We start from the raw sequence: 25,295 nt of genomic DNA on the forward strand, positions 1-25,295 counted from the left end.
CTGAAGCTAACTGCTGTGGTGCACAGCTATAACCCATCCTGAACTGAAGCTAACTGCGGTGGTGTGTAGCTATAGCCCAGCCTGAACTGAAGCTAACTGTGGTGGTGTGTAGCTATAACCCAACCTGAACTGAAGCTAACTGCGGTGGTGTGTAGCTATAACCCAACCTGAACTGAAGCTAACTGCGGTGGTGCGTAGCTATAGCCCAGCCTGAACTGAAGCTAACTGTGGTGGTGCGTAGCTATAACCCAACCTGAACTGAAGCTAACTGTGGTGGTGCGTAGCTATAGCCCAGTCTGAAGAAAGCTGAGACAGGTATGTCAGTTCTCAAAGAAACCTGGGGCATGCCTCACTCAGTACCTGTGGCTCCTCCTCCCAGGACTTCTCACCCTGCCCCCTACCCTGAACCACCCAACCCAGGGACTGGGCTTTGCTTCCCCTTCCCCAGCTTCTGATTCCTATAGACTCAGTCATCTTGGCTATGATCCCTCTTGGCTCCTAGCTTGTCCGAGACTGATCCCTCTTGGTCCACTTGCCCCCCTCTCTCGTCTCGTGTTCTCCTCCTCTCTCCTCTCATGGTTCAGTCTGCTGGCCATGTTCAGTTTGGACCCTTCCAAATACCTGCGGTGGTGCTCTCCCTCACATCTGCAATGAGCCTTCTCCTCAACCAGACAGGAGCAGTCATGTCCTCATTTTTCATTCAAGAAGGAGTGTGAGTTTAAGGCCATGTCTCAACAAAACAACAAAAAAGCAAAACAAGATAAAACCAGTTGTTTGGCGTAGTGAGAGACACCAAAAGATATGTGGAGTAAACGCAGTAAAAGCCAGAGACAGGCTTTGGCAGCAGTAACTGCTATTAGAATTTTATTATATTCTCACCATTTTCTATGTACATCTATTTTGCAGTAACACTATATGCTTTTTTGTTTTCTGGGTATATTTTAGTGTATGGCACTTCAGGCATGAAAATTGCTACCTTCTGGAAAGTTTAATTGTACAGCTTTCTCTTCCGAATGGGAAATAAAATTTGAAAATGAAAATTCCAACATTTCATTCTGAAAGACTTTGTAGTGGACACTTTCCTCTGGGATGCTTAGAAGATTATCTTGATTACATGCCTATATTTCATCTTAAAGTAGAATGACTCCAGAGATCTTTACTGTAGCATTATCACTTACTACTGCTGCCCCTTTACTTAATTCTCTAAACTTTAAGCACTGAAAACAAAACTGTTGCTTACTACTGGCACCCCAAACACCAGCATAGGTCACAATCAAAGGAATCTTGAATACATGTTTGAAGACTGAATAAAAGAATAAATAAGCCGGGTGTTGGTGGCACACACCTTTAATCCCAGCTCTCCGGAGGCAGAGGCAGGCAGATCTCTCTGAGTTTGAGGCCAGCCTGGTCTACAGAGCTAGTTCCAGGACAGCCTCCAAAACAATACAAAGAAATCCTGTCTTGAAAAACAAATAAATAAACAAACAAACACTAGATGATTCTTTTGGCACACTTCCCCTTAGCAGCAGGACAGGCACAGACAGGGGTTTTCAGAAGTAAAATTGTGGTTTAGGTAGAACTATGTTTTACAGTTTTATTTTGGAGACAAGGTTTCATGGACTATATGCCACACTCAGATATTACATCTACTTAATCTCCCTGTGCTTTAATTCCCCAAACTGGTGGACCCTTAAATGTTTACGTAAACTTAACTCCACCTTCTTTCTACAGCTAATATACCACTGCTGTGTACAGTAGGGAAATGATGCATTCCAATACTTGTCATATCCTTTAGACTTGGTCCAACCACAACATCACATGCTAAAGAACTAAAACCATGTATGTCTTATTGAACAAAGGATTGGGTGACTTGGAAGACCATGATAGAAACAACTCAACCAAAAGTTCAGAGAGCACGGGAGAGGGGATGAGCTGGAATACACATGGTAGCCAAGACAGCTGGGTTAGTTCCTGTCAAGTTTCCCTGTCCTCTTTAGCTTTCAGACAGTTCTTCATCTCATCTCATAACATGAAACAACTAATGAACTGAGACGCCCCCATCAGAGGATGGAAGCTGGCCTCTCTTGGGAGCTTACCCTTGGCTGTATGACAACTGATTGGGGGCAGTGCACTCTGCTTCCTTCCCCTCAAATGTCGTTCTACACCATTTCCTGTTTGTCCTTTTTAAAAACAAACTTCATTGACAAGCATGTGTAAGTTCTTTTTCATTTTGTGTATACAACAAGAGTAGCAGCATTTGTTGAGCTTCTATCAAGTGCCAGCGATGTTCAGATATTACATGTCAGCTACTGTGATTGGATAATCTGCCTCCAGAAATTTAATTATCCCATTTGCTCTGAAGTGATTTTTCAAGAATCTGACATCCATTTATTGACTCTGTCCCACTATAGAAGAAAGAATAACAATAATGCTAGAACTCACTAACATTTTCCTGGTGAAGAGATTCTTGAACTTTTCATCCTAGGCGCTGATGCAAGTTTCTTTGTGATTAAATATATTATTAAAATATTACTATTGTGTATGTGAATGCATAATGTGTATGGGTGAATAGGAGGTCAGGGAACAACTTCGCAGAATTGCTTTTCTCTTTCTATCTTTATGTAGGTTCCAGGAATTAAACTCAAGCCATCAGGCTTGTATGGCAGGTGCTTTATGCACTGAGCTATTTTGCTGGCCCTTTATTTTGATTTATTTGCTTTTTGTTTCATTTTTCTTGAGACATGGTCTCAGTCCAAAGGCCAGGCTGGCTTGGGGCGTGTGGTGGTCCTTCTACTTTAGCCCAGGGCTGGATTACAAAGGAGAGCCACCTCTCTGGGCTCTTTACTTCCTAAACCTCAGTTTTTTGTACTATCTTCTCATTAGCTAACAGCCTTTCCTCTTGTTTTCTAGAAGAAAGTGGGCATCTTTCTCCTGCCATGTAATGAACTGCTTGAGACAATTACAAATTAGAAACAAAGTTAAATTTAAAAATCAAATTTTGTCCTTTTCTGTACAAAAGGATGAGATTTTGCTGTGAAATAACCTGGATTTTATATGAGTTCTCTTTATTCAATGTCTAAATAAATTTTATTTAAAATTTCACTTTGTAAAAAAAAATTCACTTTGTTAAGTATAAGAGCAGGTTTCAATTACCCACAATGATTGAGGGTCCAGTAGAGTTCTTTTCTAATTGTTTAGGGATTTCCTTTGGAGAACATACCCAATAAAGTGACGAGGACATTTAAGCATGTCCTTAAAAGTCATGCTCCAAATTTCTATAATATCTTTTAAGTTAACTGATTTAAGAAACACTTACTGGACATGGCTACACCAGCCACTTTGCCAGAAGAATGACTACAGTCAGTACAAGAGGAACAATGTCTGGTGATATGGAGGTACAGTCCAAGGTAACCAACCTGAGCCCATATATGCACCATGACTGCAATGAAGATGGGGGAACACTGTAGGACATGTGGTGATATATTGTGGTTTATTAAAGCTTGCCCAGGGATTCAGAAAAGCAAAGTCAGCCGCAAGTTACAGAGATCAGGCAGTGGTGATACCAACCTTTAATCCTAGGACTCAGGATTAAGAGGTAGATCTCTGAGTCCAAGGCCACCAAGATCTACACAAGATTGATGCAGTCCTAAAGAGAAACAGCTTACACAGAGATGATCTCAGCACCTGGAGTCACATGCCTTTAATCCCAGCACTAGAGATAGAAGCAGGGTCTTCAGTAGTCAGTATCAGGCATTCATTCTCCAGTCACATTGAGGACAGGAAGACATTCAGTCTCAGGATTCTCCAGCCACGCTGAGGAGAGGCAGCAGGGTGAGCCCATTCAACCCGAGATAGTGGTGAGAGCTAGTGGCCGGCACTTTGCTTTTCTGATGTTCAGCTTGAAACTTAAACCCCGATATCAGACTCTGGGCCATTTATTTTTCATGTTACAGGGACCTACAATAAATAGCGTAGCTGCTTCCTTGATGCCAGGTGGGTGGGAGGCAGTTAAGGCCTCTGTACAAGAGTTCAGCTTAAGGTGTGCCGCATAAGAAAAGAAGTCTGGAGAGAAATGATATCCAGATAGAAGACATAATTTGTGTCAAAGGCTCTGAGATGAAAAGATCTATCTTTTCAAAGGATCTAAGACATCAAGGTCTGTAAAGAGAAGCCTTTTCCTTGCCAGCCGCTATGGTTTTTCTCTACCAGTCGCCTGGGCTCTGCCGCGTTGTTGTCCCCAAATAACACACAAGACTGTATTAATTATGAAGCTGTTGGCCTTGCTTGTTTCTTACTGGCTAGCTCTAACTTAAGTATTTAACCCATCTCAGTATTTCTCTTACCGGACAGACATCTTACTTCTCTGGCGGGCTACATGATGACTCCCTGTGTTTCTCCTACCCAGAGTCCTCCTGAACTCCTAGTCCCACCTATCTTGCTTCCCTATTGGCCAACAGTGCTTTATTGACATATACACAGGACTTCCCCATCAAAAGCTATGATAGCCATTCGGTTAGGATCAGATTGTACTGGAGTTGTTCAGAGGTTTGGAGTTTCTTCCTTGGTGCTAACAAAGAATTGGAAACCAGGAAAGACAGAAAAGCACACCAGAGAAAAAGAAAAACAACTTTATACATTCAGGATGGCTGAAGCCTAAAGCTGAAATCTGGTAAGCAGATGTTGACTTAGGACCTTCCTTTCCCACTATTGGTCCTAGAAATCTACCCCTGTGTTTGTTTTTCCTCACAGTCTTCTGCAGGCAAGAAGGAGCCAGCCATCTCAGAGAACCTGCTTTGGGTTTCCTTGTTAACCTATGTCCCGCATAACTCTGCTTCAAGAATGGGTAGGTAGGCCGGGCGTTGGTGGCTCACGCCTTTAATCCCAGCATTTGGGAGGCAGAGGCAGGTGGATCTCTGTGAGTTCCAGGCCAGCCTGGTCTACAGAACGAGTTCCAGGACAGCCTCCAAAACAATACAGAGAAACTCTGTCTCAAAAAACAAAATAAAATAAAAAGTTTCATATGGAGATAATGTGTTTTGGAATGTGCTCATGTCTTACTCCAACTGAGAATCCTTTACAAGTATAAGACAAACTATCCATGTTTCTGATATCTGGAAGTTTTCTGAACAAGACTCTGGGGAATTAGGACAAGTAGGAGAGCGCTTGGATACATAGCCTTGGTTATGCTTCAAAGTTACCTTTACCACATTTTAACACAAATAGCAAATGAAAATGCCAAAGTAATGTATGTACATGTGCATCTATACATTCTTTCTCGTGATTTTAAAGAACAAATGTATGACAATGAATATTAATATCACAGTCTTTGTGTTGGGAATAGTATCTATTTTACACAAATAAGAAAGTAGAAAATATTGGTTCTGTTCTCATAGATGACAGAGGAAAAGTGACAGTTTTGGTAGTATCACAGACTTTGGCATGAAATGTATTCTTTTCAGGTGTGGAACCAGAAGATGCCTTTGGTAACTTTGTGCTTTGTATACTAAAGTGTTTCGTGACTCCTAATGCTGTCTGACAATAGGTTATGAAAGGCTAAGTTTTTGCTGTATTTTTAATGCTTTTCCACCTTCCCTATGAGCATTTCTCTATTTCTTTTAGTCTTTTTCATAGTTTCTACACTTTTTAAAAAAGATTTATTTATCACATATACAGGGTTCTGCCTACATGCCAGAAGAGGGCACCAGATTGAATTGTAGATGGTTGTGAGCCACCATGTAGTTGCTGGGAACTGAACTCAGGACCTCTGAAGGAGCAATCAGTGCTCTTAACTTCTGAGCCATCTCTCCAGCCCCTACACTTTTTTTGAGATGGTCTCTCTATATAGTCCTGCTGTCCTGGCACTCACTATGTAGATCAGGCTGGCCCCTTGAACTTAGAGATCTGCCCCACTATCTCCCAAGAGCTAGAATTAAAGGCATGTGCCACCATGGCCGGTTCTGTCTCTATACTTTAAATTGATAGGTGTTCTGGTATTATAACTTCTCAGAGCTATCTGCTTATTGGTAGTTGTAACAAATTCTTGAAGATTAAAGTTTTCTTTAGCAAACACTAGGAGAATGGTGAACTTGTGTGAGTGCTTGTGTGTGCATATGTCTGTGCACATGTATAGAGGACAGAGTTTAATGCCAGATGTCTTGATGCCTGCCCAGTTCTTTTAGAAAATTATTATTATTATTATTAAATATCACCATAATTATCATCATCATTAATGCCAGAGATCCAAACTATGGTCCTCATGATTGCTCAACAAATCTACTGAGCCATCTCCCCAGGCTCCAAACCCAAAGGTTTTTAACCTGGACTTTGGACTATAAAGCTTTGCAACTGTATTTCAGGCTAAATAATTATTAGGAATGAGTGAATAGATGCACACTTGATAAGTTCTTTGAGGAAGGCTGCTTACCCCTGATCTAAGTAGGCCTGAGTTTAAATGCCAACTTGTATCTGACTCACTATTTGAAAAGCATCACTCACTCAGTTGACTGAATCAGCTTTATGGTTTGAGGTGTGGCCCTCAGCAACCAGCCCACTTCAAGAGAATTGTAAATATGGGTGTGCAATTAATCAACTCTTCTCATCAAAACAAAAACACATATATTTGGTGCCCAATTGCATGCATATGATTTGGAAGCATTCAGAATATCTAGGCTAAATATCAGGATATACTAGTGCTTGGTAAAGTCTTGTGCAAAGGGTGAGATGTCTATTATTATAAACAGGGAGGAGGCTTGCTATGTATTAATTGTTGGGTTATGGAAGCTCCAGTTTTATTCCTATGAAATAGGAATGTAAAGAGTAGCTTCTTAAGTTCTTAGTGTTTAGTGGAAAAGTCACTTCTCTGTTCGTGTATGTGGGTAAATGTGAGCTATACTCAGTTGTTTGGTAGTAATAAAGGTTACTAAGGTTTCAGTTATCTAAAGAGAAATTCACAGTGCCTTGGTGTAATGTTCTTTTTGATAATCAGGATCATGGATAAAAAAAATCTATATTCTAGCATTGAATAACAATAGATTTGACAGTGTAGCCAGTGATCTGAGTATCACCAAAAACTTGGGCAGTGTTTAAAATTACTTTATAAATACTTTTTTATATTGTAGTATCTCTAAGTTACTCATGTTATCTTGATAAAAAGAAAATGAACACTTATTAAGGGTCAACATTATATATCCAGACACTCAGAAAATTACATGTATAATCATTAAAGCTTACATGAAGTCTGTAATAGGCAATGTCTTCAACAAAATGAAGTTCAAAAACTGAGACAGCAGAGCCAGGAGGCACACTCAGGTCTGTTAGCTTATGAATTTCCAAGAGATCACTTGGCCAAAAGACAAATGGGACAGCTTTAAAACCAGGTAGGGTTAATGGAACGAGGCAGCTGCTGTTAAACTTTTATTTAGTTTAGATGTAATTTATATCTGTTTGGGGGCTGAGTAAAACGTCTTCAGAATTGCTTTTATTCTATAATTTCACTGAGTTTTGATTCTTTGAGAATGATGATCTCAAGGCTATGAATTAAAACAGTAGGAAGAGATGAAAAAGTGTGCTTTATCAATATATAAATTCAAAGTGGTTTTCTGAATCTATTGATTTTTGTTTCTGTTTTTGTGGTTCATTTCTATAATTTTAGACAGGGCTCCCATTATGTAGCCCTGCCTTCCCTGGAACTCATGTAGACAATGTGCTGGCTAGTTTTATTTCAACATAACACAAGTTAGAGTTATCTGAAAGTAGGGAACCTCAATTGAGAAAATGCCGCCAAAAGATCCAGCTGCAAGACATTTTGTTAATTAGTGATTGATGGGGGCGGGTCCAACCTATTGTGGGTGGTGCTGTCCCTGGACTGGTGGTCCTGGGTTTTATAAAAGAGCAGGCTGCCGGGCGTTGGTGGCACACGCCTTTAATCCCAGCACTCGGGAGGCAGAGGCAGAGGCAGAGGCAGGCGGATCTCTGTGAGTTCGAGACCAGCCTGGACTACCAAGCGAGTTCCAGGACAGCCTCCAAAGCCACAGAGAAACCCTGTCTCGAAAAAACAAAACAAAAAAAAAAAAAAAAAAAAAAAAGAGCAGGCTGAGCAGGCCATGAGGAACAAGCTCCCCTCCATAGCCTCTGCATCAGCTCTTGCCTCCAGGTTCCAGGCCTGCTTGAGTTCCTGTCCTGACTTCCTTCAATAGTGGATTACAATGTGGAAGTGTAAGCCAGATAAACACTTTTCTCCCCCAAATGGTCATGGTGTTTCATCCCAGCAATATAAAACCTATCTAAGACAACCATACTGGCTTCAGATTTGTAATGATCCTCCTTCCAATTCTATTGATTTTTTAAAAATAATTTTAAAAATAGAATCAATGTTTTATATTCTTAGACATAAATATTAGCAGTATTCAATCTACTCAATAGACATATTCTAAATGATATTGAAGATCCTCATAAAATTCTTAGGAAAGCTGTTATAAATACAAAGTGTATTTCTGACCTCATATGTTTCTGTTTTGTTCTTATCTCAATTACCAAGCCCATCATTTACATTCGCATCACTTCTTATACTTCGATGTCTCTACAGAAGGTGAGTTATTCTAAGACAAGTATCATCTCTCTTACACTGTGGTATCCATGGTAACCTGGACAGTTCCTGCAATATAATAATGTTAAATGTTTATTGAATATGTCAGCCAGCCGTAATAAAAGAATTCATCTCTTTCTTATCTCATTTTCTGTTCCCCAAATTAGACGACATGAACATTTTCATAGAGTTAGTATCAGACATATATAGCATGCTCCCTATTTACTGGAGACATATGCCTGAGCATAAAAAGGTTGCTATAGTGATTATTTTATTTAGTATGAAATTATATTTTATTAAAATCTTAGAAGTATCTAAACACTACATTTCAGTAAGAAAACAGAATATTTACCATAGTTCTTGAAAATAGAGATAGAGCAATAAGACAAGATAAAAAGTTATATATGAATAGAAAAGAAAACCATCTTTACTTGCAGATGGCATGATGTTATACTTAAAAGATTGCCAGGCGTTGGTGGCCCACGCCTTTAATCTCAGCGTTCGGGAGGCAGAGGCAGACAGATCCCTGTTAGTTTGAGGCCAGCCTGGTCTACAAAGCAAGTTCCAGGACAGCCTCCAAAACAAAACAGAGAAAACCTGTCTGGAAAAACCAAAAAAAAAATTCTAAAGATTCCACTAGAAAACTCTTAAGACCCCTATCCACTCTCAGCAAAATATTAGCATACAAAATCTACACATAAACTTCAGTAGCCTTTTAAATATAGTAATAATGAACTTGCCCACAAAAAAATAATGTTCACAATAGCTTTAAAAACACCTTAGAAAAATTCAGTTAAGGAAATGCAAGACCTCTACAATGAATACTTTGAGACACTAAAGAAAGACCTCCCCTGCTCTTGGATTTACAGAATTAAGAGTATAAAAATGGACATATTACTAAAAGCAATCTACAGCAATCAACACAATCCCCATAAAATTCCAATGACTCTCTCAATAAAATTCCAATGACTCTCTTCACAAAACGACACCACCAGGCTGGAGAGATGGCTCAGCCATTAAAGGCTAGGCTCACAACCAAAAATACAAAATAGCACCACCACCACCAACAAATTATAAAGTGCATATGGATGTACAAAGGACTCCAAATAGTAAATTCATTCCTAAACAGGAAGAATAATGCTGGAGGTATCACAGTACTTGATTCTCAAATTATACTAAAGAGCCATACTAAGAAAAATTATGTGGTGCTCAAAGAAAAACAAAACAAATATGTAAACCAATGGAATTGAATAGGGGATCTACAAGCAAACCTACACAGCAACAAAAATTTCAAAATGATATGTCAAGAAAAAGGGTGCTGGACACCTTCTATAGGAGAATGAAATTAGATACGTATTTCTCTCTGTGCAGAAAATCAAAATTAAAATGGACCAACAACATTGTAAGACCTAAACAACTAGAGGAAAACAAGAAAAACACCTGGAGATATAGGCATGGGACAGGGATTTCTGAAAAGGACTCCTATAACATAGAGTATGATCCCAAGGGTTGACAAACAGGATTACATGAACTTTAAAAAGCTTCTCAACAGCAAAGAAAACAGCCACTAGTGTGCGAGATAGCCTTCAGAAGGGGTTGTGCGTAGAGAGAACTTTGCTAACAATACACAAATGGGATCAATATCCAGCAGTGGTTCTCAACCTTCCCATGCTGTGACCTTTAATAGAGTACCCCATGGGATGACGATGGTTGTGATGATCCCCCAACCATAAAATAATTTCATTGCTACTGCATAACTATAATTTTGCTACTGTTATGAACTGTAATGTAAATATCTGGTATGCAGGATATCTGATATGTGACCCCTGTGAAAGGGTCATTCGACCCCAAAGGGGTTGCAACCCACAGGTTGAGAACCACCCATCTGGAAGATTTAAATAAATACAAAAAGTAAACACCAAAAGGCAAATCATCAGTAAATGAACTAATAAATAGAATAGAGTTTCTCAAAATAAGAAATTAAATATTAGGGAGTATGGGGGGGGTTGGTGGGAGGGTGTGTGAGGAGGGGAGGGAAAGGGAGAGGGACCTGGGATTGACATGTGAAGCAACCTTGTTTCTAATTTAAACTTAAATTTAAAAATAAAAATAAAAAAATTAAATATTTGTGAGAGTGTTCAATCGTAGAAATGCAAATAAAAACTGCCTGGAAGTTCTACCTCACCATTAAGAATGGCTGTCATTAAGCCGGGCGTTGGTGGCCCACGCCTTTAATCCCAGCACTCGGGAGGCAGAGGCAGGTGGATCTCTGTGAGTTCAAGACCAGCCTGGTCTACAAAGCGAGTTCCAGGACAGCCTCCAAAGCCACAGAGAAACCCTGTCGAAAAACCAAAAAAAAAAAAAGAGAATGGCTGTCATTAAGAAAACCGATCAGCTGGGCGTTGGTGGCACACACCTTTAATCCCAGCACTCTGGGAGACAGAGGCAGGTGGATCTCTGTGAGTTCAAGGCCAGCCTGGTCTACAAAGCAAGTTCCAGGACAGCCTCCAAAGCAATACAGAGAAACCCTGTCTCAAAAAACCAAACTAAACAAACAAACAAACAAAAAAAAAAAAAGAAAAGAGAAAACCAATCAGCAGACGCAGGAGAGGATGTGGCAGGGAAAGGAAGTCTCACACACAGTAGGTGGTAATGTAAGCTGCTCCAGCCTCTGTGGAAGTCCCCCAAAAAACTAAAAATAGAACTACCATGTGACAGTTCTGGCACTTGTGGGTATAGTTCTTAAGGACTGTAAGTCAACATAGCACAGAGACCGACACATCCATGCTTATTGCTGCACTATTCCCTATAGCTAAGAAACGGAACCAGTATCCACCAACGGATGAGAAAATTTGTTATATATATTGGATTTTCAGCCATAAAGATAAAATTTTTGAATTTTTTTTGGAAAAGGCAAGGAACTGGAGATCAGACATTAAGGAAAATAAGACTAAAAAAGACAACTACTACATTTTCTTTTATACACAGCATCTAGATCTAAATTATGTGTTATGAAAGTTCAAGAGGACCATGAAAGGGTAGAAAAGGTCTTAGGAAGGGAAGGAGGGGGCGATCATGGAATTCATACCACAATGAACGCAGAAAGGAGGACTAAGTGGGAAAGGAAAGGAGTGTGGAGGAAGTCAGTGGGGAGGGTGGATAAAAACACGACATATTTGTAAAAATGCCATAATGAAACCCATTACTTTGAATGTTGACTTAAAAAAATAAACTGTTTTGGTTATATGTAGTAGTAACTTCCATTCTTTGGCTCTCAGAGCTGAAGGGAAGTAGAATTCTACACACTGGAGATGTGGACAGTTTCTCACTAGATGGCTCTCTTTCCCATGAGTGGGCGGTGCGTTGGTGCTGGTGGAAGATTGGGCCCATTGTACTTCTGCAATCACCACAGGAACAGCGTCACAGAGCCTCGTACTTGCGCTTGCTTGCAGCATGAGGGGGCATAGTTCACTTTCTATTTCGTTAATGACAATCTGTCCTTGAGATTTATTTCCAAGTGGGCTGTACTTTCGTTTCCCGAGAACACAAACATGTTCCAAATAAACACTGTTCTAGGTTTTTAATAGGCATTGGATTCAGGGAAGGATCTGGAAAGCGTTTGTTTAGGGAGCATGAAAAACCAGAAGAAATCAGGTACCTAAAGCCAAACCAAGATTCCATTGAAATGCTGATTTTAATTATACAGTGAGGATTGTATTCCTGGAGGGTTTTATGACCTTACATATTCTAAAACATTTTGGGTTAGCGGCTTACATAACTTTTCAATAGGAATTGAAAATAAAATCTGTAAAATGCCAATAATTACTTTACTCCGTCAGAAAGACTTCCTCCGTCATTGGGAGCCATTATTTCTGTTTTAACCCTAAGCCTGACACAAAAAATACACATACGCCAAAATACTTTTTTCTCAAAATCGAAAACTATTTTCGTAGGCTCCTTCATGCTGATAAATCCAAGTACTTCTTTTCATACAAGGTTTTCTTCACCAGTTTTTTTTTTTAAAGTGGCAAGTTCTAAAGCACTGCAGATTTCTGAGGAGGGGGGGACTTAGGAGATCAACCTTCGACGACGGAGCATGATCCCAACTGGGGGTGCCCCTGGAAAGGAAGGCGGTAGTCAGCCTTCCCGATCACCCTCAGTTCTAAATGCCTAAGAACTGCTTGTTAGCCTTCTAGGACGGGTCCCAGCCTCGGTCGGGAGGGCTCGCAGGTGACACCGAGTAGGAATTAGGGAAGGGGTCGACCCACTAGGAAAAGCCGAACATTCCCGACTGCCGGAGCGGCATCACGGTTGCGGTGTGCCTTAGGGACCCCGTCCCGGTGTGTGTGTGTGGGGGGGGGCGGGCGATCCCGCCTCCCAGTCTCCGGCAGTAGTGGGGAACTCCTTCCCCTTTCTTGGAGCCAGGCGCTGCAGTGTCGCCCTCGCTTTCCCGCTCCAACCCAACACCTTCAGACCCCCGCGTTTTCTTCTCAGGCCCGGCCCTCTCCGCACCCCGCTGCGAGGAAACCATGGAGGTGGTTTCCATCCGCAGAAGGGTGGAAAAGCCCACGGTGAATGCCTCGGGGTAAGGGAGGAGGAGATGGACTTCACTGCCCGGCCGACAATCTCGATTCTCAGCCTTCAGAGGGCAGGGAATCCAAGCGGGGAATCCTGGGCGGTTTCCCGGGAATCCTTTCCTCTAGGGGAGGGTCACCCTGTCTACACACAGCGGTTACTATGACAATACAACCACAGCCTCCAGTTTCCATGGCAGCGGCCTGCCCAAACCGATTGGTCTCCTTTCTCTGTCTCCCTGGGCTCCGCCCTATCCCCCCTCCAGCACTCTCCAGGAGTGCATGGGGAGGGGCCGCTGAGGAGAGGGAGGCCGTTGCGTCACTCTTCGGCGCGCGAGGGAAGACGAGAGTCGAGGAATTGGCGGGCGGAACTGTAGGAGGAAGGGGTGGCGTTTCCGGTGGGGAAAAGTGGAGGAGTGGAAAAAGGAAGCGAGAAGTGGGAGGGTTGAGGGGCGGAAGGCTTTGAGTGTAACCCCCCGGCAGATTCGGGCTCGATGTTCGCGGTGAGCGTGGGGCTGCCCCCTCGCACGCGAGGAGCCTGGCGGACCATTAGAAGGTCGCCCAGCGCTGCCACCAAACCCCTCAGCCGGCGCGCAGGCGCCACCCGGCTTGCTGATCCCAAAAGGGAGCGGTATAGAGAAGCGGAAATCACCCCGAGGGACCGGCACTGCTAAAGTCTCGCGAGAGCGAATCCGACTTCCTTCCTCTGGTTTCCCCTCTTTCCCCGCCCCCTTCCCTTCTCCCTCCTCTTCCCCCTCCCGAGCCGGAGCGTCCCTGTGTCCCACAGGCCAGAGCCGCAGCCCGAGCAGCTTTCCCCACTCCCTCCCCCTCGTCTCACTCACTCTTCCCCCCACCCCGCGCCGAGCGAGGAGGAGTCGGAGGAGAGGAAGATGGCGGCGGCCGCCAGCACCCGCGGGGCTGCGGGGCCGCTCCGAGGAGCCTGAGAGACCCACGGAGGCTTCGCGGGGAGACGCGGCGGCGGAGGATGAGCCTGCAGAGCGCGCAGTATCTCCGGTGAGTGCCGAAGGAGCCCGGCCGAGGCGTTGTGGGAACGGGAGAAAGGCTTGGGGGGGCAGGAACCGCGGACTCCGAGGCGGTGGGGGAGTTGCAGCGTCCTCCTGTCCCCGGCCCGGGAGGTGCGGGCAGCTACGGGAGGGGGCGGGCACACACATGGCTGCCTGGCTCCTGGCGGCCGAGCTGAGGTCCCGCGAAGCCGGCGGTGAGCGGAGGGAGGTTGGGGAAGCGTGAAAGAGAACGTGTGTGCGCGCGCGCCTGTGGTCTCAGCCTGCGGGCCAGGGTGGGGAGAGGCACCCCGGGAGCAGGCAGCGAGCCGGAGTGGAGGTGGGTGTGGAGGGGTCTGGTCCCCACAGCGGGGGTAACGTGGAGTGATGGCTGGAGCGATGCATGCCGAGAGTCGAGGATGGAAGTCAGCACACCTGGGGGGGTTGGGAGGGCACAGACTGGAGGGCAAATTAGAGGAAGGGGAGACCGCAGGGCTGCGACAGCTTGTTCCTTTATCGCGGGTTGTGAGTACTAGAAATGATGCCTTCTATGGTTAAAGGGGTAAGGGGAACCCGAAAAGGGGGAATGGATGGGGAAATGAGGGGAAGAGGGAGGTGCTATGAACAAGGTTATAGTCTCAGAAGATACCATTCTGTGAGTCGTGTGCATTCATTAAGTGCGATGTAAGGAACTTGTATGATGGAGATAGAGTGACGCGCGCGCGCGTGTGTGTGTGTGTGTGTGTGTGTGTCTGGGGTGAGGAAGGAAAGCAGGGATTGATGCACACTTAAAGGTGCACAGTTACACATGCATTGACACTATCTGTCGTCGAGAACAGTTTGAATGGAAAGACAGCAGCTGTTGGACAGTCAGGATGGTTTCATGGATTCTGAGTAAAATCTCAGAGGAAGCTAAAGGGTAAAATAAAGCCTTGATGGTAAAGGAAAATAAGGTTGTTGGAGCCTGAGGTTAATTGGGGTCTTGTGCAGACTTAGAAACTTAAAAACTAGGCCTTTATGTCTTTCAGGAACAACTTTAAAAAGGCATGCTTTTTTTAAAAGTGCTTTCCTATCTTGTAGAGAAGGGAATTGAATGGGTAGAAACTGAACGATGAGTTACTTTACCTGTTTAGAGATTAGTGAAGTGAAAGAATCAGTGTGTGAGAGTGGACCCGCATATATTTGTATTGCAAGAGAAGGTATATTGTAATGTGATACACGAGGTGGCTATTCTGTATTTCAAAGTGGTTACTCATTATGCTGGAGGGAAGAATAGTGGGAGCACTGAAGCTTTGATGCATGGATTCCAGAGTTTAGCACAGCGTACATGCCTGATACTGTAAGGTGACACCCTTTTTCTTTGCATCCGTATTATTTACCATATTGAGGAAACTTTAAATTATGAATATAGGTGCTGTAGTCAGAAATAGAAACTACCAGGCCAGTTCTTAATCTTAAGGAATTTGCAGCTTAATATCCATCCATTAGGCAAGTAAATGAACAGCACAGGCTAATGTAGTTATACATACAAAAGGTACCATGTTGATGAGTCTGAAGGTAGGAGATGACCCAAGCAACTGGGGGAAATCAGGAAAGGGTTCCTTTGTTCATTTGCTCATTTATATGCTTATGATTCATCAGTTGTTTGGTTGATCACCTGTGTGGAAAGCATTGTACCAACTGCTAAGAATAGAAAGTGAGAACTCCTCCCTCTTACAGAACTTACAAGTTTGTTAGGCTTCAACAAACTTAAGAATTGAAAGTGAGTTCAGAGAATAAAGTATTGAGGGTCAGATGACTGGTGTGTAAAAACAAATTCAGATGCTTGTCTTCTAGCTTCAGGTCAACTTCCTGTGCTGCACGTCTATGCGTTCTTCCCCATGTGTGTATTGAGGACTTCCTATGTTGTAGGGGCTGAAACTCCACTGGTTTACATGGACAAGTTTATCTTGATAGGAAGTCAGTAAGCATGAACAGATAAGTACACTGTCAGATCCTATGAAGTGCTAGGAAATAAAATAAGATGTTGTATTTTTATGTAAACACAGTAGTTAAGGAAAACCTATTCTGTAATCGGATGCTAAAAGGGCCTTGAACTTTATGATCTTTATAGATAAAATGGGTAGACATTAGAAAATTTGTGGTGAGGGTTTTGGGATATAGTTTCATTTATAGAATGTTGCCTGACATCACTATGTAAAACTGAGTGTGATATAGGCAGCCTGAATTCTAGCATTCTTTAAGTAGAAGTAGGAAGTTCAAGGTCATCTACTATTTAGCAAGGTCAAGGTCACCCTGGGTTTCATGAAAAGAAAGAAAATTGAAATGATGTGTTTAGAGGCAATGTATATGTTCATAGCTATGCTTTGACAAAATTACTGTGTCGTAAAATAGTGGATGTTTAGGGGTTAAAATGAGGTTATGGCAGTGGGACTTGGAGGGTGTCATGACAAACAGATTGGGAAAATGCTGATACTTTTAATGCAAACACAGCTGGCTTTGAGAAGCTTGTGTGCTCATGTATCTTCTATTTTATAAATCAGCGTGGAGGGGAGGATCATCCTTAGGTGGAATCAGTGAGAGAATGGAGAAAATAGAGTGAGTAGAGCTTAAGTGACTGATACATCTCCAGCTGCAATTGATAGACAAACAAAGGGGGGAACATGGGATCTAGAATCCCGTTATAATTTCTCAGAGCCAGTTTTACTTTAGTGGATCTGTCCGAAGTAAAGAAATCAAGTCTTGCCGGGCGTTGGTGGCGCACGCCTTTAATCCCAGCACTTGGGAGGCAGAGGCAGGTTCGAGGCCAGCCTGGTCTACAGAGCGAGTTCTAGGACAGCCTCCAAAACAATACAGAGAAACCCTGTCTCGAAAAAAAAAAAAAAAAAAAAGTCTTAGAAGTCTGACACTTAGTGGTATATGCAGGAGGACGATGGCCAGCAGTAAAGATTTGTACTAGCTTCAGTTTTCCTCTGAGTTTCATTTAAAGACTACTGAGGGGAGACTGGAGGCCATCTCCAAGGAAGCATTATGCTGAGTTTTTTTGAAAATAGAAGTGTTTTTGTTTATATGTATGGGTGTTTTGTCTGCATTGATGTGTAGTGTCTATGGAGGCCAGAAGAGGATGTGAGATTCTTTGGAACTGGAGTTAGAGATGGTTGTGAATGGCCATGTGGATGCTGGGAATCTAATGTGGGACCTCTAGAAGATCAGCCAGGGTTCTTAACTGCTGAGCCATCTCTCCAGCCCCCCAAACAGCTGAGACTTAGGAGAGTTGGTTTATGACCTTGACTTTAGGAAGAGTTTTGTTGCCTATCTTTGTCAGTGGGAGAAGACCATGACTGAACAGTTTTTAGACTGCATAGCTGTAGATTTTCCCTGGTGTAAAATAAAAATTTATTTTCATTTAGCTGAATTTTAATTTGTTAGAGTAAGTGAGCAGGGGTGTCTAGTACTGAAATAGTGGGGTTATGGAAATGTAGGGAGCAAGGTGGCAGTTTCAGAGAATGAGATTATGAAGTAAGACACCTCAATAAGAACAAGAAAGAGCCGGGTGGTGGCCCACGCCTTTAGTCCCAGCACTTGGAAGGCAGAGACAGGTGGGTCTCTGTGAGTTCGAGGCCGGGCTGATCCGACAGCCTCCAAAACAATACAGAGAAACCCTGTCTTGTAAAACAAAAACAAAACAAACAAAAGAACAAGAAAGAGTGAACTTAGCATTAAGGGAACTGAATTCATCTCAAATTAAAGAAACAGCAGAGACGAGAAGAACACCTCCCTAGAGGAAAGAGATGATACTGTGAACAAGAAAAGACTGCAGATTTCTTTTGTTAGAAGTATCCTTTTCCTTACTAGTGGTATGACTCCTGCTCAAAAGCATGTTGAAAAGACTTAGTTTTTATAAATTAAAGAATGTCCTTTAAAAATGGATATTCTAGGTAGAAAACATTGGAAGTATATTTACCCAAATCAAAGTAGAAGTCAGGTGTTTTCTCTTGATTTTGACAAAATGAAAGATTTTTTTAAAAAGACGTTGACACTTCTGTTGTGTTAAAGAGTGGGCTGAATATAGTTTTTCCGTTGGGGGCAGAAGGGTGAAGATAGACCACAGATGAGATTGTAAGTGAGGCATAATATTACACTTTAAAAGAATGACTTGTTTTTGAAAGAGTAGAAATTTACATACCAGAGACACTGTCTTGGGTTTCTATTTCTGTGATAAAGGCCATGACCAAAAAGGAGCTTGGGGAGAAAAGGGTTTATTTCATCTTATACTTTGTAGTCCATCGTCATTCAGGGATGTCAAGGCAGGAACTGTCAAAGGAAGGGATTGAGGAGTGCTGGTTACTGGCTTGTCAACCTGCTTTCTTGTACCATGAGGACCATCTGTCCACGAGTGGCAACACCTCCAGTATGCTGGTCCCTCCCATATCAATCAAGAAAATACTCTACATACTTGCCTACAGGCAATCTGATGGAGACACATTTCCATGTGAGGGCCTCTTCCCAGGTGACTGTAATGAGTGTCAAGTTAACAAAAAACTAATCAGGACACACAAAAATGGGGGTGAAGGAAGCAGACATTAAAGTACAAGACAGAAGACATCAAAGTTGTTCTGGAATATGAGAAAGAGGAATAATCATAGCCATAGACAATACTAGTCAAACAGGTCAAATCTTATTATAAATGGTGTCAGAGGTGTTACATCTAATGCCATTGTGAGAGGTACTAATTCTGTTTTGTATACCTTCCAACTTTGCTTTCATTTCCCCTTTGATACCCTCTGTTGAAAGGGCATTCTAGTGTCATAGTCCATGTTAGAAATTTTAGAGCCAGAAATGAAGCAGCAGCCACAGAATTGTTTTTTGAGGTAGCAGAAAAAATGGTTGTCATGGAAAATACTTCCATATTATTGTAGGATAAAATTCTTCATGATAAATCTTGGTTGAGGCTGGGTAATGTAGCAAGCATAATCTTAGCCTGGTGAGAGGAGGGGGGGAGGATACAGTATTAGAAATCCCAGCACTCGGGAGGCAGAGGCAGGCGGATTCTGTGAGTTCGAGGCCAGCCTGGTCTACAAAGTGAGTTCCAGGACAGCCTCCAAAGCTACAGAGAAACCCTGTCTCGAAAAACCAAAAAAAAAAAAAAAAAAAAAAAAAAAAGAAATAGGTAAATAATGCAGTGAGCTCTACTTTCTAGAGCAGTCTGGCAGTGCTGAGTCTGTTGGGAAGCCTCAGAAAGACTTGTAAGTTGTACACTGATTTTAATCCATGTGGTCTGCTGTTTCCCCACCCCTTCCTGCCACTCTTAGCCTTTCTAGGATGTAAAATTGCCTCAGTTTCAGAAAAATCAGTCAAACATGACTGGTTGACCAAATATGGCAATTGTTGTTTTTTTTTAAACTAACTTGAGGCTTTGAAGTTTTTATTATAATTGCCTGCTTGAATATTGACTGGCTGAATTATCTTGGTTAATTTCTGCTTCTTTTGTGGTTTCAGTTGGATTAAAAATGTATACTTCCTGTCTTAGCTATGTTTGATTTCTTTGCTTTCTCACAGCTGCTGTCATCTGTCTTTATGATAGAGGAAGCAATCACTGAGCTTTTTGTTGATGTTCTTAATAAATAGACTATAGTAAGATCTGGATCCACTAGTATAGCCAGTTTCTCGTAAGGTACTTCTTGGGGTGGGGAATGTTCATACTTTAAAAGGACTAGTTTGTTCACGCTTTATTAAGTTGTTTTAGTCTTCAGCTACATCTCTAGCCCTGACTAGACTTTTAGATTTTTATTAGTTGTGTGCATTTGTTCCTGAAAGTTTAGCCGGGTTAGTTTAACTGATGGTCTTGTTCAGAGATGAGCAGATAGATAAATGTATTGCCGGAAGTGGGCTGTTAATTTGTATGCAGGTTACTGGTGGGTGAGCATCACATACTGTCTTTGAAGTTTTTCATAAAGGTGTATTCCATTGCTGTAGCTAAACTTAGCAAAGGGCCTAGGAGATAGGAACAAAGAAGAGCTAATCATCAGTTACAGGAAAATAAGTGATTTGGTAAGCATATCACATAGTGAGAACTTGTAGTCAACTCCTTACTGGTTAACATGTGATGGAGCTGCTTGGGAAAGTTGTTTGCAGCCCAATTTTTAGTCACTAGGAAGAAGAGGTGATGCTAATTGTTAAAGAAATTTTTGAGAGATATCAGGCACACTAAGCAACAACTCGGTTCTCTGTTTTTTTCTTGTTTGCTTCATTTTGAAAGGATTTTTTGCAAAGCTTGGCACCTGGTTGACAAAGCAGGCTAAATATTCTTCATATGGGTGGGCATTGTTTAGCTTGTGACCTTGGACCACTTAGCAGGCTAGCTTTCCTAGTCTGTATCCATTAGATGCCAATATCATTCTCCAATTTTTTATTATAATCAAAAATGTCACCATGCATTGAGCACTATTCTCTAGACTGTAAATTCTCTGCCAGTTGAGAACACTGATTTAAAGAATATATATGCATAGTATGTTAGTTTACATCATTATAACATACCTACATAATCAACTTACTGAGAGAACAAATTTGTTTTAGCTGAGTTTCTGGCGATTTCAGCTCAGGCCAGTTGGCCCTGCTACATAATTGGCCTATGGTGAGGTAGCAGATATGTTATGGTGACTGGGAAGCAGAACAAGGGACTCATGCCCTAGTCTTCTTTGAGGGTACACATGTGCTCAGTGACCTCAAGTCTCCTTTCTATGAGACCCTACCCTGAGAATTCCATAACCTTCCTGTAGTGCCAATTCAGGGACCAAACATTTAACTCTTGGGCCTTTGGAAGATGCTTCAGTTCCGAACTGTAGACATAACATGGGTTCCTTTTCCTCTAAACAGTAGATTAAGTTTTCTCATCAATTTTCCCTTAGGTAATACTAAGCTAGCTACCATGTTCCTACTTGTAGACACATATAAATATTTCAGTTTGTTTTTTCAAATTTTAAGTTTTGCTCTAATGGTAGTTACTGAATATTACACGTAGAGTACCATCACAGAAGTTTTTAGTGGCAAGTTTGAAGTTACTGGTGACACGCGAGTGCTTCATATTATTCCCTTCCATACAATTCTTTAAGCTTCCTCATTTTCCTCATTGCAGGTACTCTGATTCTGTCCTCCATCCCACCACCCAGGTTCAATCTTGTAGTCATCTTTTGAGTTCTCCTAGTTTCTTTATCCTCCACTTTCCTTTTTCCTTACTGATTCTGTCCATGTTTCACTCATACTGTGGAAATACCTTGCCCGAAGTTCTTCCCAGATCACAAGTATTGACTAGGCTTTAAATACTGCTCATTACTGTGTTGTTGGGGAAATGGGATGCCGCGCCTCCTGCGCAGCCTGTATCCGAGAATGTGGCGAGGTGGTCGGGATAGATGACACAGACTAGTCGGTTGCGTTAAGAAAACTTTATGCTCCCCAAATCGGCTTAGGAGAACTTCCCAAGAAAAACGCTTCCCTTCAGAAAAACTTCTGCCATCCATACATGCACAAATCTCCAACAGCCCTCTCACAGACCTCTCCTTCCTCCTGGCTGGTGGTTAAATCTCTGGCACCAGAATCGGGAACAGCAGGGAGTAGCTAGCGATCGGGAAGATCAAAGTCAGGGTGTTTCAGAGCCCTTATCAAGCCCTTATCAGGAATTTATGGCACTGAATTGTTTTCAGTAAACATGTTTTCAGTAAACATTGTCTCACAGCTGCCTGCTCCCAGGCTGATCCAGGAGTGGGTTTCTGGCCAGGGTCTGTGATCCCCACAATGGGATATGGATAGGAAGAAATGACTTAGCATAACAAATTTTGGGTCTTCTTCACACGGAACTCTTTTTTTTCCCTTCAGACTCCACACCTTCTGTCTCACCACAGATATTTTGCATTGATTCCAAATTAATATTCTTGAAAATATTTTTATATTGCTTTTCTTTAATTACACTTCTTAATCTGACATTGATGACCTTTAATAAAATAACTCATCTACTTCTGTCAGTGGTGTCAGGAACAGAAAACAAGATGATTTGCCCATATTTATTTCAAACTAAAACTACAGGAAGTTCTGTCCTCCATTGGCCTAGTTATGCTTCACTTTTTAAATGACTTCCTTGTTTAATCTGTTGATTTCTGCTTTCTTTGAATCTATTCTTTTTTGACACTTGTAGTTTCTTTAATTTTTTTTCTATCTTCACATGTGTTAATTGCTGTAGCTAGATTGTGATAGAGAATGTGTCTTAGCTTTTTATGCATCATCCATCCCATCCATCCCATCCATCCATCCATCCATCCATCCATCCATCCATCCATCCATCCATCCATCCATCCATCCAGTTTATCTAGGCTGCACTCCTGCCTCAGCCTCTTGAGTTCTGGGGTTGCAGGATAGAGTCTTCACACCTGGTCACATGTATTCTACAGTAGGCATGAGTATTCACAGGCAAGTAGAACCTTTTTTTCCCCTTAGGGATGCAGTGAAAGTTTCCAAAGACCATTTTGGGAATCTGTGTACCACATGTATGCAGTGCTTACAGGTCAGAATAGGCATCAACTCCCCTGACCTGGAATTATAGGGGCTGGGAATCAAACTCAAGTCCTTTGGAAGAGCAGCCAGTGGTCTTAACCCACTGAGCTATCTCTTCAGCCCCTGGTGGTGGTGGTGTTCTTGAAACAGGGTGATATGTTGCTTAGACTGATCTCCAACTCCTGAGCTCAAGTGATTCTGCTTCAGAGGTCTAATGTTGTATTAGAGGTATGTGCAGCCTGAGCATAGTTTTAATGCATGAGCAGGAGTAATCAAGTTTAAAGTTAAAGGGAAAGGAATACAAGAGAAAGTCATGTCTTATGTAGTAGCTCCTTTGAGATATGCAAGACTTGAGTTTTCTTTTTAGTAAGTAGGCTTATCTTAATTAAAATTTACTAGTTATTTGGAATTCTTAAATTGTTTGGGAGATTACAAAGTGTTAGCAAGTTTGTATAATTCTGAAAGCAAATTTGTTTTGCACAATTATATTTTATAGACTCTTCACCTCCTGTGATAAGGAGATGGGATAGCAGGAGTTCTGTAGTATTGGGGAAAGATGATATACCTTGGTTCTGTAGTTACTAAGATTAAGTGAGCCTCTTTGGATTTAATGCAGGTATGCCATAAGGAAAAATGCAGAATCTTTGATAATGGACTTTAGAGTTTCGCTCTCAGTTGTGCCCTGCTCCTCACCCCTTGCTAGGGATGGAACCCTCAAATCTATAACTATAACAAAAATGTTATTTGTCTGAACCAGTCATTTGTTCTTTTAGAGCATTTTTTAGAAACAACTCAAATTATGAGGTATACTGGCCATAAATTCTGGCTTATAAACGGATAGGGAAAGAAACCAACAGATTTATTTTCTAATTTAAAAATAATTTGACTAAATTTGTACTCGGGTTTTGTGTGTGTGTTTTGTTTTGTTTGTTTGTTGTTTTTGCTTCGTAGGGCAGCATCATGGTTTACTAAACTGAATGAAAGGTCTTTGAATTAAGACTGCCTTAATTTGTATTAGGTTGTTCTGAGTTCAGGTCTGTGACATACTAGCCATATAAAGGTAGGCCTGTCAAGCTTTAATTTTGCTGCTAGTCATCATGGTAGATTACTAGAAGAATTTCATGAGAAGCTATAACTTCCTCATGTAAAGTCCAATATAGCTTTAGATGGGCTAATAGCCTAGTTTCTTCATCTGACCTAACTTTCTGTATTTTTTGGGGGGGTGGTTCAAGACAGGGTTTCTCTGTATTGTTTTGGAGGCTGTCCTGGAACTTGCTCTGTGGACCAGGCTGGTCTGAAACTCACAGAGATCCGCCTGCCTCTGCCTCCAGAGTGCTGGGATTAAAGGCATGCGCCACCAACACCCTGCTAATTTTCTGTACTTTTAATATATTTATAAGTTTGCTAATATAATCCTTGAAGTAGGTAGAAGCTTTTGTGGTATAAATAGTTGTAAGATAATTGAGGGGTCTGTTGTGTGCAATGAACATCTTCATTGGATGAAGCTACCATCTTTATTAATATATTTTATACTTTCAAAATGCCTTTATGTAATTATCTTCTAATCTTTAGAACCTGTGACTATTTTACTGTATGTAACTTGTGAGAGGAAATTAAGGATTCAGATGCAGTTTGCATAGCTAACTAGCAGACTTTAAAATGCTATTATCTACTGGACCCAGTATAATCACAAAGACCCATTGTGGAAAGAATCAGAAAAGCTAGAATTAGAGATGGCATTCTTTTGTCTTTGAAGATGGAAGAGGGCCAGGAGTTAAGGAATTCAGGCACCCACCAGAATCAGAAAAGGCAAAAATGCTGATTCTTTTCCCTACAGTCTTCAGAAGGCAGTACAACCATGGTGACACCTTGGTTTTAGTGTGCTGGAAATCCTATTGAACTTGTGATGATATATGTTGTTCTAGGCCATGGATTTATAGTAAGCTGTTAAACAAAACTAGGAATTAGAGCAGTATTTTCTTTCATAGAGCACCCCAAAGCTGAAAGTGTTTATTTTGGTACCAGCAATGTTTAAAAGCACATCCTCACCAGTACCAAAGGTTCTATGCACCTGTTCTTGTAAAGCAGAGTCTTTCATGTTTTTACTGTATTACATATGGCAAACCTATTCAGTACTGTAGCGTAGTAGAGTATGTTCTGCTGGTCAGTTTTCTGTTATATGTAGACATGAGGATTATCAGTATGTCCAAAACAAAGTAAGTTTAAGAGCATCTGATTAAACTGTATCTTTTGAGTACCATACAGGATCTTGTTATATAGCTGTGGCTGGCCTGGTTCTCACTCTGTAGCCTATGTGGTCCTTAAATTAGTGGCATTTCTTCTGCCTCAGCCTTTCATGCTATGATTAGAGAGATAAGCACCATTGCCTGCCTATAAGATTGGATTCTCTCCTAACTTTTTTTTTTTTTTTTAAGGTTTTTGAGACAGGGTTTCTCTGTCCTGGAACTCTGTAGACCGGGCTAGCCTCGAACTCACAGAGATCCGCCTGCCTCTGTTTCCCGCGTGTGCCACCAACGCCCAGCTCTCCTAACTTTTAATGTGCTAACGTGTGTTGTGAATATCCAGGAAGGA

The 25,295-nt window shown here is 41.8% G+C and overlaps 1 protein-coding gene across 5 annotated transcripts in view; it reads left to right on the forward strand.

Annotated features, from left to right (window-relative positions):
- The first annotated feature begins 13,873 nt into the window (after positions 1 to 13,873).
- The window catches only part of Smg7 (SMG7 nonsense mediated mRNA decay factor), a 67,598-nt gene continuing 56,176 nt past the window's right edge, over positions 13,874 to 25,295 (forward strand). For 2 of the 5 annotated variants that reach the window (XM_013114335.3, XM_013114332.3), the window contains exon 1: positions 13,875 to 14,172. Coding sequence is in view for 1 of the 5 variants with exons in the window: in XM_013114332.3 (XP_012969786.2) it covers positions 14,144 to 14,172 (29 nt within the window). In the remaining 4 variants the exon portion in view is untranslated. Of the gene's footprint in view, positions 14,173 to 25,295 lie in introns of all 5 variants that reach the window. The other 3 variants (XM_013114331.3, XM_013114334.3, XM_013114336.3) reach the window with 3 other exon arrangements.

Source organism: Mesocricetus auratus, unplaced genomic scaffold (assembly GCF_017639785.1).
Source record: "Mesocricetus auratus isolate SY011 unplaced genomic scaffold, BCM_Maur_2.0 Super-Scaffold_100676, whole genome shotgun sequence".
In the NCBI taxonomy this organism is placed as follows: domain Eukaryota; kingdom Metazoa; phylum Chordata; class Mammalia; order Rodentia; family Cricetidae; genus Mesocricetus; species Mesocricetus auratus.